Source organism: Microcaecilia unicolor, chromosome 6, assembly GCF_901765095.1.
Source record: "Microcaecilia unicolor chromosome 6, aMicUni1.1, whole genome shotgun sequence".
Classification (NCBI taxonomy): Eukaryota; Metazoa; Chordata; class Amphibia; order Gymnophiona; family Siphonopidae; genus Microcaecilia; species Microcaecilia unicolor.
Genome location: NC_044036.1, coordinates 132,624,991 through 132,638,004, shown reverse-complemented (window position 1 = coordinate 132,638,004; position 13,014 = coordinate 132,624,991). Strand labels below are relative to the sequence as shown.

The following is a 13,014-nucleotide window of genomic DNA, read 5'->3' as shown; positions in this document are numbered from 1 at the left end:
GATGTCTCAAGTTTAAAGGGACGCTATTCAGATTGCTACAACTGTATTACTCTCCACTTTTAATCTCCCTTCCATAAGAAGCATGTCCAGGTGGTCATAGTGTTCTCTTGCTGACCAGTGGTGGGCTGGAGAGAGAGCTCCACTGAGACACCCTCTCTCCACCACTCATTGGGTAGCCACTTTCCTCCTGAGTTTCAAGCAATCCCAGATCTGCAGTACTGTATCTCAGGGCTGACAGTTAGTGTTGTTTTATATTATTTTTGCCTTCTGAGGTTTTTTCTTTTGTTCTTTTTAAATTAATTCTGATATAAATCTGAAGAGTGAGCAGCAAGTTGCAATAATAATTACTTTCTGCAGTCAGGTCAGTGCAGCATTAGCCCTGCTATACACTGGTAAAGTGATTTGGATGTGTTTGAACCTTTCACTCATCATGCATACGAAAATAACCATCTCAGAATAACTCCTGCTTTCCTTCTCTCTGCAGAATCTGAATGTCTCCTTTCAGGGCTGTGGGATGGACTCCTTGAGCATTCGGGTGATGGACACAGATACTGTCTGCCAGGTTAAGGAGAAGATCCTTGAAGCCTTCTGTAAAAACCTTCCCTATTCGCAATGGCCAAAAGCAGAAGAAGTGGACTTAGGTAAATATATTCTAAGGAATTAGTTGGTCTCTGGGGTGATTTGCATTGTGGTTTGGTGAAAGGAAGATTGCTTTTTGCTGCATCTCCTCATCTTTTACCTTTTCAGGTAAATATGTATATTAACTGCATTTTCCTTCTCAACAAACTTAGAGAAATTTAAGTATGTCATGGAGAAACGTATTAAGGCACTGAGGAGGGTTGGTGATTGCACTCAACTTTGGTATCCCCTGCCAGAAATTCATCTTGACTAGGGGTTTCCCTTATAATTTAATTGGGAAACTTAATAGAGGGAAACTGAAGGCCTCCAGAATGAAAAGATGTCCCACTGAATATCATGTTTTCTTCCTGCTCTGAATCTTTTCTCAGCACATTTCTAGACCAATAACTGTTAGAGTGAGTTTGCCTAGGCCAACATGACTTTTATTCCAAGGAACATCCAGTAGCTTTTCCAGCATGTCTTCAGCTGTTTAGTTGATCTCAAGAAGACCAATAACCTTCACATATCATCATGGAAGATACGAAAATGTTTGTTCCATGCAGCTGGTGTCTCATGGATTTTCTGGGCTTAGACAGAGATTAGTAGGGAAACGAACAATGTGCTACTTTTGAATAGCTCATCATGAGCTCACTGGCCGTCAGCTGTGTGTCTTAGGCCTGGATGTTATTGGTTCAGTTCAGAATTGGGCTTTCATTGGCTGCTGGTCTTTTCTCAGAGTGGTTTGCTTCAAGTACTGACAGCTACATCCTACGGGATCTGGACAACACATCTATCGTAGAATATGGAAGGAAGAAGTTGAATACATTGGCCCATTACAAGGTAAAATAGGTATTTTTCTATGTCAGTCTGGTGCCCAGTTGTCTTGAGGCTAGATTATGCCAGATTTTGATGTTCTGATCCCCTGTGCCTTAGCCTGGCAGCATTGAACACTGACCCTTCTTCCTCTGGTCACTTGTAGATCCCTGAAGGAGCCTCCCTAGCCATGAGTCTGAAGGATCAGAAGGATGGAACTCTGGGTCGAGGTAAGGTGCTCTCTAGACTTCTTCATTGGAAGAGTGTGTGAATGATATGGTTAGAAAGAGTCGTACAAGGTCCTTTATTAACAGTGAAACATGTGCCGTACAGAGTCAGGTGAGGCATGTCAGATACCTGGGTGGATTAATAATATCCAGCCCTAGTAACTACTGTGGCTTACCTGGTTGGTTAGCTAACAGAAACCAGATGGCCACAAGAGAGTCCTTAATGAACCAGCAGTTCACTCTTTTTCATAATCCAGAGGAGGGCAAAAGATTACACCTGTGTCTACTGCGTGCTAGAAGAAATTCCTTTCTTATCCCAAGTATGCCAATCACTGCTCATCTCTAGCATCTAACTTCATCATATCCATGTGAGGGAGTGAATGGCATATCGGCAGGTGTCCCTATGAGCATGCCTTCACTGAGCTTGCAGTTTAGTCACTTTATGGCAGGTGGCGCTAAACCTGCCACGTTAGAGGGACAGGACTCAGGTCAAGAGGTGGTTAAATGCCCTGTAGCAGAGTGGCTCAGGAGGACCCTGAAGGCAAGGAGCGATCTGGCTTAGGCTGTAGTACCTGATGGAGCTCCAGGATAGAAAGGTAACCCTAGCTCAGATCTTATATGTTGAGTGAGAAGAAGTCTGAAGCTTATGCTTGAAGGAATTCCAGGGTTGAGTTCTTGTAAGAGAGAAGACTGCCAAGGTAGGAGAGAACATGGCCAAGGTAGGCTCAGAATCCTTTGGTGGCTGAACTATGGTTATGAGTAATGAAGACATTGTATATAAAAGAGAGAAGCCCTGCCAGAGGTGGACTATTGAAAGTGAGATTGTGTTTGAGAGACTTCTATGAAGAGTATTGAACCTGTGAGGAAACAGACTTGTTTATTTCCCTTGTACATAGTAATAAACTTTTCCTTTTTGACCTTACACTACCCTCTGGTGTGTTTTCTGAGGGTTTCATGCCACCTTACCAAGTCACACTATCACAATCCAACAAATATTTTTCCTTTCGGAACATTCTTTTGAAGTTATTTGTCTGTGGTCACTATTGGTAAAATGTTTAGTACATTTTAATCTTCCAATGTACTGATTCCTTCAATAAGGGGAAATTATATTTCAGCCAGTAAGATGGCATCCTAAAGTTACAGTTACTTCTGTCAAAGAAGTGCGTGGGGACGAGCAGTGTATGGAAGAGGTTGGCTTCCTGCAAAATAGAGCCGAACATAGGATGAGAAGCTGACTAATAAAAAAACATTGTGATGTTCTTTCTGCAGTGAAGGACTTGGACACAGAAAAGTATTTTCATTTAGTGAGTATTCCATTCTTATTTTTCAATTTATCTTTAAATTATTTTTCTAACTCCTCTTACTCTCTTACTTATCTATATGTTCCATCTTTACTTATACCCTATGCTGTCTATTAAAATGTTCTATTATATATTGTGTTGACATTGTACGTAGTATACTATACCATACTTTGTATTGTTTGAATATTTTTACTGCTGTAATTGCCTATTGCTCATGTTTGATTTATTCTTACTGTACACCGCCTTGAGTGGATTCTTTCAAAAAGGTGGTAAATAAATTCTAATAAATAAATAAAATTTGCCACTTACCACGTGTGCTCGAAATTGATTTTCCTTCCTCTGTTCTAATTTCTTTGCATGATGGCCCCCCAAAATAATCTGTTCTTCAGAAACTGGTATCATAAGTACCTAAGTATTGCCATACTGGGAAAGACCAAAGGTCCATCGAGCCCAGCATCCTGTTTCCAACAGTGGCCAATCCAGGTCACTGACTAACTAAAGTAAAACTAAAGAAAATTGTGCCTGTGAGTGGACTTTCCCCAGAGAACAACTTCATAACCAGGGCCTATTCTGTAGTATCAAAAAGAACATGAAATCTTCAAAGCAAAGCCCACTTCTTCTGAAGTTTTAGGAACTTTCCAGCTCATTAACAGACACTCCATGGAAATTGTTGCATATCAAAGGCAAGATCGAGGGGGGGGGGGCAATGCATTCCACATGTCCTCTGCTGTGTTTTTGCTGTGCCTTGGCCCCAGATCAGGCTTGTTCATGGGTCAGGGCCTATGTGGTTGATCCATTATTGCATGACTTACAGGAATAATTAAACCCATGTAGCATAAGGGGAGGGGGAGGGGAGACTAAGATGTGGCTAAAGATGAGTTTAATCTCTTACAATACCATGAAACTTCAAGATGTTGTAATTTGCTGGGTTTTCCTACCTTCTTGCTATGATGTCATCAGCTACTTGACAGTGCACAGCTCCTCTCTGGGGACAATTCCTGATTTCACCTTTAAAATCTGGGAACTGAAGAGGTGGAGCCAGTGTTAGGTCAGATACCGGTAAAACAGGAATGTGTGTATGTACAGAAAAATCCAAGATATTTACTATTTGCCAAATTGCCAACACCGCTGCTTCTCTGGCAGACTAGCAGTGGCAGCAGCCCAGTGAGGGTGGAGGCGCAGGCTGGAGGAAGACGAGAGATGGAGAGGAGCTGCCAAGAGGAAACGCAGCAGCGGCCCAGCAGGGGTGGAGGTTGCAGTAAGGCGTGGGCTGTGGAACAAGTTTAAAGTTTCAGGATTGACGGAGCAGTGGGAACAGAACACCCCATTTGGTCTGCCCCTTTCACCTCACCCTTGGTATGCCACTGTTAGAGCCAGGTGCTCTCGAGCTCTGCATCGCCCGGAATGCTCATTAAAATACTAATGATCTCATTTGCATGGGGTTTCTGCATTGCTCGCTAAATAACGTTTGTTTCTGACTGGCTAGAACCAGTCTAAAGCAAACGCTAACAGCACGGTAAGGTTTGTGCATTGGGCCCTCAATCAGAAGCAGAAAGTGCTGTTACATCTATGGTAAATCCTGTTCCTAGGACAGAACAGTGTTACCCCATATGACTCGTATGAGAGAGCTGAGGACATTTGGAATGTGAGCTGACATGAGGCCCCATTTTCAAGTAAAATCCATACAGGCCCAGCAACAGTCCTTAGCCAGTCAAAAAAAAATGAAAATGTATTAAAATGACACAAACAAATCCCTAAGAAGCACTGATGAAGACCCCCAGCTAGTGCACTGAGGCCCCAATGCTCAAGAGTAAACACAGGCGCTAGAGGCCATTAGCGGCAAACAATGAGCGCAGTAGGTCTTAGCGTAGATAGCATGCTAATGTAGTGAAGCTCATGTAAATGAGATCAGTTTGTATTCTTCCCCAATGCTCAGAAAAGAGCACCCGAAACAAAACTGCCTCAGTTGTGCATGCCACGATAACATTAAGACTGGATTACTGTAATGCACTCTACACTGGTCTGACTACAAAGGGTCTGCAGCAGCTCCAGTTGATTGAGAATGTTGCAGCAAGACTAATAGAAGGTTGTAAGCAACATGACCACATCACACCATTTTTGCAAAAACTTCACTGGCTACTAAAAACTCAATGTTTGACCTTAAAGGCCCTTAAAGGAAATGGCCCAGAGTACTTGAAGAACAGGATCTGCTTCTACACACCTCCAAGGACAATAAGGTCCTCCAAGGAATATCCCTAATCACACCCTTTCCAAAGGACATTACACGATGTGATACCCGCAAGTGAAGCTTCTCTGGAGTAGCCCCCATGCTCTGGAATGCACTCCCTGAAAGACTTTGCTTAACACAAGACTATCTCTACTTCAGGAAGCAGGTGAAAGCTTGACTCTTCAACCAGGCCTTTAATGGAAGAAGTAAATGACACTGGCTTCAGATACTATAGCAAGATATGTTTACCCGTTTCTACCCTAGCTAAGGTAATCTTGAGGCACCTTTCTGACCTCATTTGCAACTTTCTTTAAATTAATCCCCTTATTTTCTTACTCCTGTTGCTCTGTCTTATCTATCTATATGTTACCACCTTTACCTACACCCAATGCTGTCTATTAAAATGTTTTATAATGTATTGTGTTGGCATTGTAATGTAGCATACTATGCCATACTTTGTATTGCTGTTTGAATATTTTTACTGCTGTAATTGTCTGTTGCTTATGTTTGACTTATTCTTGCTGTGCACTGCCTTGAGTGAATTCCTTCAAAAAGGCGGTAAATAAATCCTAAGAAATATATAAATAAATACTCACTGTTGAAGAAGCCATCCATTCATTCTCACTGTGGGACACTGATTATTTAATTTACTATATATTGGGTCCATGTAGGAAGATTTACATTGGACGGACATAAAGAATGTTCTAGATCCATTTGAATGAACATAAGAGCAGTATAAATAGAAGAAGACTGGAAGTACCTTTGTTGACGTGTTGTGTAACTGCGGGACATTCTTTTGTAGACTTGCGTTGTTTGGTCATCTATCATGTTCCTCAGCAGAGTTGAGGAGATGATCACAAGATAGTTTTGCAGCAATGTGAACAGATGTGAATTTTCTGACAAAATTCAGTTCTATCACTTGGCTTCAATATGGCCATTGAATAGCATTATTTTTTGGTGAAGAATTACCATAAAAGAGTATAACATTTATTATAAGAAGATGATGGATAGACCTTGAGATTACAATTTTAAAAGGATGTCTTCAGGATTTAATTGGTTCGATATTTATTTGGTGACAAGAATAACCAATGAGAAGACATCATAATGCCGATTGGCTGCTTTGAACACCATTGTTGTGTCCCATGATAAGAATGAGTCTGAAGGAGGTGGATATTGCCACTTCCCACATCTGGGAGTGAGCAGCAGGGAAATGACCTTCTCATTAAGATCTGCCCAGTATTTCCAACTGGCCCAGACTGGCTCTTGTTGCAGGTAGGAGACTGGGCTCAGTCAGGCATTGGTCTGGTCCAGCATGGTGCTTCTTATGTTCTTATGTATGCTACACTGCTTAGGCAGAAATTCAGGGTACAATATGTTCTAACTCAGGTCCTTCCAACGGATGAATTAGCTGAGACCAGGAAGTCCCACAGACAGAATCACCGAAAGAAGGTTCTTCCAGAGATCTACCTGACGAGGTTGCTTTCTACCAAGGTAGGAAAGGATCCCTGTTTCATATACCATGGGATATCCCCCCACCCCCCCATCCCGAGAACAGTATTATTGGGGAGACAGTGAGAGGTAAAAGGAGGCATGTTTGTACCAGATCATGCCTTGAACAGGCTCTGCCCAATTTCTCTTGGCTTAACAGACAAGCATTGACAAAACAGAAGCAAAACACTCTGCAGACTCAACACAAGCAACAACACAAAGCAGACTCAGGGATCTCCACAAACAAATGTATTGGTCAGTGACCCGACTTGGCCAAGTTTTGGCACTTATGCCTTTTGTCAAATTAATTTGTATAACAGCATTTGGAGTGCAGCATGCGAGAGTTTGATGGGTACACTGAATGCATGTTCATTTGCCCCACTTGTCTTTTTATGAAGGAGAAGCATTTGCTGACCCTTGATGAAGGCATTAAGTGCTGAAACTCTGCTTTGTGTTGTTGTTTAACAGACAAACACACAGAGAGCTGAGTTGGGCACTCTTGGACCTGGTCTCAGCACTTGAAACAGGAGAGTGCGAATGATAAAGGAAACTTGGTTACCAGAACTTTTATTCTATGGGCACAGGCTGGGAAGAATGGGTTTCTGAAAGGGTGCTGTAAACTTGTGGGCTTGTATGTCCTTGGTACAGGCGTCCAGTCTTTGTGGCAAATGGACACATTCAGAGACAGGGGCCATTATTCCCGGTTAAAACTGGGTAGTACCCATTTATAAACATGACCTCTTTAACCAGCCAAATATGTGCAGTCTAAAATTTCACAAATTTGCAGCTAGAGTTACTAACATGTGCTATCGCTTTACACAGTAAAATAGTAGATGATGGCAGATTAAGACCTGCACAGTCCATCCAGTCTTCCCAATAAGATGAACTCGTAGCATATGATATAAAATATGCACTAGTCTTATTCCCCAGCTGTGGGAGTTGCCGTTGAAGCCCATCAAGATCTGTCCAGGGCACTGGTCTTATTTCCCAGTTACTGCAGTTGGCCATCTAGTGTGTATTATTTTACTACTGTTACAAATAATCGGGGTAATTCTATTATTCTGTATCTCAGTTCAGGTGCCCCAGTGGTGCTAAGATTCGATTATAGAATTCTAGTGTGTCAGCATTGCTGCATATTCTTATGCCATATTTTAAGTGCCGCCCCTGCTTGGCTCAGGCTCTGTCCCCATGCAGACCACAGAATAATAGCAGACTCTCACTGTGAACTGACTTTGACTTACATATGTAGGTACCCAGGTGAATGGGTTTTTTGAAGCTTGCCTACCCTCCCTGCAGATAAACGTTTGCCCTGATGGTTCTTTGGGTTTGTTTGGCTGTCGGGACTTATTGATTTCCTTTGACTTCAGCTGCTGTCTGCTGCCCCACAAAACTGCCACCTTGGATGATTGGCCTAGCCTGCCTAATGTTTCCATCGGCCCTGAAGGGTTCCGTAGGTCTTCTCTGCTAGGGACTTATACCCAGGGCTTTTTTTGAGGGGGTACTTGGGGGTACTGAGTTACCGGCACCTTTTCCATTGTCTGCTAAAATTGACCCATGGCTCATGTTCCTCAGGGTACACTGCAAAAATTCCTGGATGATTTATTCACAGCCATACTAAGTATTCACCAGGAGAAACCACCCCTGGCTATCAAGTATTTCTTTGACTTCCTAGAGGAGCAGGCAGAGAAAAGAGGAATCTCCGATCCAGACACTTTGCACATTTGGAAAACCAACAGGTTAGAAGGAACCTTTCCCACCACCTCAGCATGGAGATTATCTATGAGCAATTCTGTGATAACGGGCTCCAGGCATTTATGCTGTGATGATACCTGTCAGCACTGATGTCATTATAGAATACTATGAGCCTAACTGTTACACAGCCGCAGTTACAGCAGTCATAGACCTGTCGTAAGTGCAGCTGCTTAAATACGGTAGGGACACATGTAACTTACAGTACTGTGTATGTTGTTTATTTTATTTATTGGGATTTATTAACCGCCTTTATGAAGAGATTCACCCACTGACTGAAACTGGGAGCCCCGCCCACATACACACCCCCTATAGCACTTACGTGCATCCACACTGAATAGCACTTAGGGTGTTTAAACATGAGTGGAGGAATAATGGTTAGAGCACCGGCCTTGACATTCAGAGGTGGCCAGTTTAAATCCCACTGCTGCTCCTTGGCCAATCCACTTAGCCCTCCATTGCCTCATGTACAAAATTAGATTGCGAGCCCTCCAGGGGCAGGGAAATACCCAGTGTACCTGAATGTAACTCACCTTGATCTACTAGAGTGGGAAGGAAACAAAGAACTAAACATGTCTGGTAACGGCAGTTACTGTATCTGGGTTTAAAAAAGGTTTGGACAAGTTCCTGGAGGAAAAGTCTATAGCCTGTTATTGAGATGGACATGAGGGAAGCCACTGCTTGTGCCCTGGAATTGGTGGCTTTGAATGCTACTCTTTGGGATTCCGCATGGAATGTTGCTACTCTTTGAGGTTCTATATGGAATGTTGCTACTACTTGGGTTTCTGCCAGGTACTTGTGACCTGGATTAGCTACTCTTGGAAGCAGGATACTGGGTTACATGGACTGTTGGTCTGACCCAGTATGGATGTTCTTAACTGCAAATTTGTTAACGTTAATCGTCATTAGCATCATATCTATGTTACTTGAATGTTTTGCATTTTGGTAACGTGAGCATCATATATATGTTATATGAATGTTCTTCCATGTAGCCTATTAGGGTAATCATTTGTAGTCTGATGACATTTATTATATTCCTGTTATATGATTCATTCACAGTACTGTTAAATTTGTATTTCTGATACAGTTTTGGGTTAGTCCTATTTCTAGAATTCAAGTTGCTATCTCCAAGTTTGTCTCATTGATTGTATTCATGTTTATATTTTGTCATTTTGCTATTGTTATGCTGTTAACATACTTCTAAGCTTTATGTTAAGCTGTACCTGCTGTATATCGCTTTGGGTAAATCTCTTCATAGAGGTGGCTAACAAATCCCAATAATAAATATGTGTGATGAAAATGCCCTACGGTGACAAATTTCCCTCTAGTTCTTAATTTAATTCAATTCCATTCACTGTGTTTATTAGTCACCCACTCCTTAATAGGTTCTAAGCAATTTACAATACAAGAAAAGCAAAAAGATTTATCAGAAGATCCAATTCAATGAAGTTAAAAGACACGATAGAAAACCAGAAATTAATCATTATGGTAATGTTTCGCAAAATAAAACATCTTCAGAATGCATTGAAAATTGAATATGAAAGAGCCTGCTTAATTTACAGAGAGGTAAGGGGTTTGCTTGGAGTGGGTGGGAAAGAAGACTAATGATAGGGCAAATTTATAGGAAACACTTTTAGCAATCTGGACTGTAACAATCTAAGGGGGGGGGGAAGTTATCAGCATAGGCTACCATTAAGACGGATGTTTTGCTGTTAACCCCAATTATTAGCAACCAGGTTTTATTGCATAAAGTGGGACCAGTGGTAAAATAATACGTCTTAATGGTAGTCCACGTGTGCCCCTAAATAAAATTAAGGCAACTGGATTTTAGTCCCATGAAAAGATCTCATCTACATCTTTTACTTGTCCTGATCGCTGCGTTCTGTGTGTTGAGAAATACTGTTCAGTGTGTGTATCTCACTCTGTGTTTCTGATCCATTCCCACAGCCTACCTCTCAGGTTCTGGGTGAATATTCTGAAGAATCCCCAATTTGTGTTTGACATCGATAAGACCGATCACATGGATGCCTGCCTCTCTGTAATTGCCCAGGTCTTCATTGATGCCTGTTCCATATCCGACCTGCACCTGGGGAAGGTACTGTGTGAAAAAGCAGAGTCAGGGAATGGACTCCGTACTGTCAGCCCTGCTTTTACCTCCTCATATGCAGGGAAGTTGCTGCTTATTTCTTTAGGGAAAAGGAGAGTGTTCTTCCATGCGTGCAGAGGGTTAAAACCAGGACTGACTCAACATGGCAAACTGCAATCACTGGCCACAGATTGATCCCTCTCTGTAGAGCGTTTTAGATAAATAACTCCATCTTGCAGCTCCATTATTTAAAAAGGAGCTATGATACGTGACACAGGTTAAGTACTTTCCTGCAGGTAGGGAAGAGATTCAGAGTGGATGAATTTACAGATAGTGATCCCTTGTTTACTAAACTGTGTTAATGTTTTAATGCATTAATTTGAGAAGTCCATACTTAGTACATAGGAACCACTGAAAATAATGGGGCTTGCATTATTAAACATGTTAAACTGCATTAACACATGTCAGCAAAGCTTAGTAAATAAGGGTCAGTTTCTTACAAATATTACAAGCAAAATGGCACATTCACGTTCACATTACACATTTACGTTATTCTTTAGGAAACAAAAACATGTTACATCCCCCCCCCCCACCCACACACACACACACACACACAAGCATGCACACAGTGGCGTAGCAAGGGGGGGCGGGAGGGGCGGTCCGCCCCGGGTGTCAGCTCAGGGGGGGTGCTCCCTGCCAGCTCCCCCCCTCGGCAAATTGACACCCCCCCCAACCAGCTCCCGCACCCTACCTTTAAAAAGAATATCGGGAGGCAAGGCGCAGCGCCTCGCGCCTGCCCTGCACGTAAAAGAAATGTGGACCGTCGGGTCTTCCCTCGCTCTATCTGTCCCGCCCTCCGCTGACGCAACTTCCTATTTCCGCAAGGGCGGGACAGACAGAGTGAGGGAAGACCCGATGGTTCACATTTCTTTTACGTGCAGGGCAGGCGCGAGGCGCTGTGCCTCGCCTCCCGATATTCTTTTTAAAGGTAGGGTGCGGGAGCTGGTTGGGGGGAGGGGGTGTCATCGTGCTGCACCTGGGGGGGTGCAACGGCGAACCGCCCCAACCCGGGTGGCAGCCCCCCCTGCTACGCCACTGCATGCACATACACACATACTAACAAACATGTACAGACACGCACACATACACACACTCACACTCCTCGACCTCTCCATCCCTCCCCCCCAACACGCACACACATGCATTTACTTTCAGAGGGATTAGAAAGAATTCCACAAGCTATGCTCTGCATGCTTTCCCCACTTGTATGCCCTAGTAATTCTATCTTTTGCTCATTCTGCCAAAAAATGAATAATGTTAGTTCAATAAAAAGGTTTCAGATTATGGGGTTCATTTTCTAACAGTTAATGTATGCTAACGCCATGGACAGGTGTTATGTATCACAGGGCCCCTTGCATTTATGATGTTAGCTTGTTTTAACTGTTAATAAACGACACCTTAAATATTCTGGTTTTCTTTAGTGAGGGGAGGTTGTATTGTGAATCTCCTGGTCAAGGGCAGGAATTTCTGGAGTGGAAAGGTGATTTTGAGGCTGTGGTGAATAGTTGATCTGTGAGGGAGCTCTATTGGAGCATGACTTCAGGAAGTGTCACTGTAACACAATACTCAGTGCATTGCCTGGGGCTTCAGTTGTGCTGGAGTCAGAGCTTCCCCAAAAAGGAAGGTGGTTAATTGTACTGAATTTGGCATCAACATTAACAAGGTTCATTTCCGGAGGCCATAAGGTCAGTCCTAAGACTGACGGAATCTGTGGCACTGTGACCTGGCTGTGTGTCGTGATGGAGTTGCTCCACACCAGGAAATGTCTTCTGGGAAAGATTAATATTGTTGTGAGATCTAATGAGTCCTTTTCCAGTGCATGATTTCTGCCATCTGTCTGTGTCAAAGCTAGAGATTAGACCTGAGAGAAGGTCACTGGAAGTCAGAAAACAGATGGAAAAGTTTTGAGAAACACATCATTGAAAAAAAAAAAAAGAATAATTGAATGTGTGGGAATAGCCAGCCCTAGACTCAGAACCAGGGCGGTCTTAGACATGCTGGGGCTCAGAGTAGAAACTTAGCCCTAACAGCCACTGTCAGGTTGTGCCTCCTTCAGCGTTGTACTGGCTTGAAGCCCCCTGTGCCATGGAGGCCCACAGCAGTTGCCCTGCTCCCTCCCTCCCCCCTCCCTCCCTGCAACACCAGTCCTGCTCAGAACTGGATACAGAGTTCATCAGTTCTCCCAGGGCCTAAATGAGATGAGAAATGTTTAACACACTGGCTTGGCCTTCATAACTTCAGAAGCATTTCTATAGGGACCATGGCTAATGAGCAAATCTGATATATTACTGCATCACTTACTTTTCATCCAGTTAGAAACTCACTGTGCTCACAATTAAAATACTGCAGAGTCACGTATGCAGCTACTTCCAGGGTGGAAAGTGGTGCCTGACCTGCACGATAGTGGTCAATGGAACAAAGAAAAATTGTTCCGTGATACTATTG

At 43.0% G+C, this 13,014-nt stretch overlaps 1 protein-coding gene across 1 annotated transcript in view; it reads left to right on the top strand.

Moving 5' to 3' along the window:
* Window positions 1–13,014, top strand: part of PLXND1 (plexin D1) — a 116,735-nt gene that overhangs the window by 93,717 nt on the left and 10,004 nt on the right. The window contains exons 27-33 of the mRNA XM_030206049.1: window positions 485–641; window positions 1,355–1,458; window positions 1,598–1,661; window positions 2,928–2,962; window positions 6,573–6,677; window positions 8,247–8,410; window positions 10,371–10,518. Of these exons, the coding sequence (XP_030061909.1) occupies window positions 485–641; window positions 1,355–1,458; window positions 1,598–1,661; window positions 2,928–2,962; window positions 6,573–6,677; window positions 8,247–8,410; window positions 10,371–10,518 (777 nt within the window). The remainder of the gene's footprint in view (window positions 1–484; window positions 642–1,354; window positions 1,459–1,597; window positions 1,662–2,927; window positions 2,963–6,572; window positions 6,678–8,246; window positions 8,411–10,370; window positions 10,519–13,014) is intronic.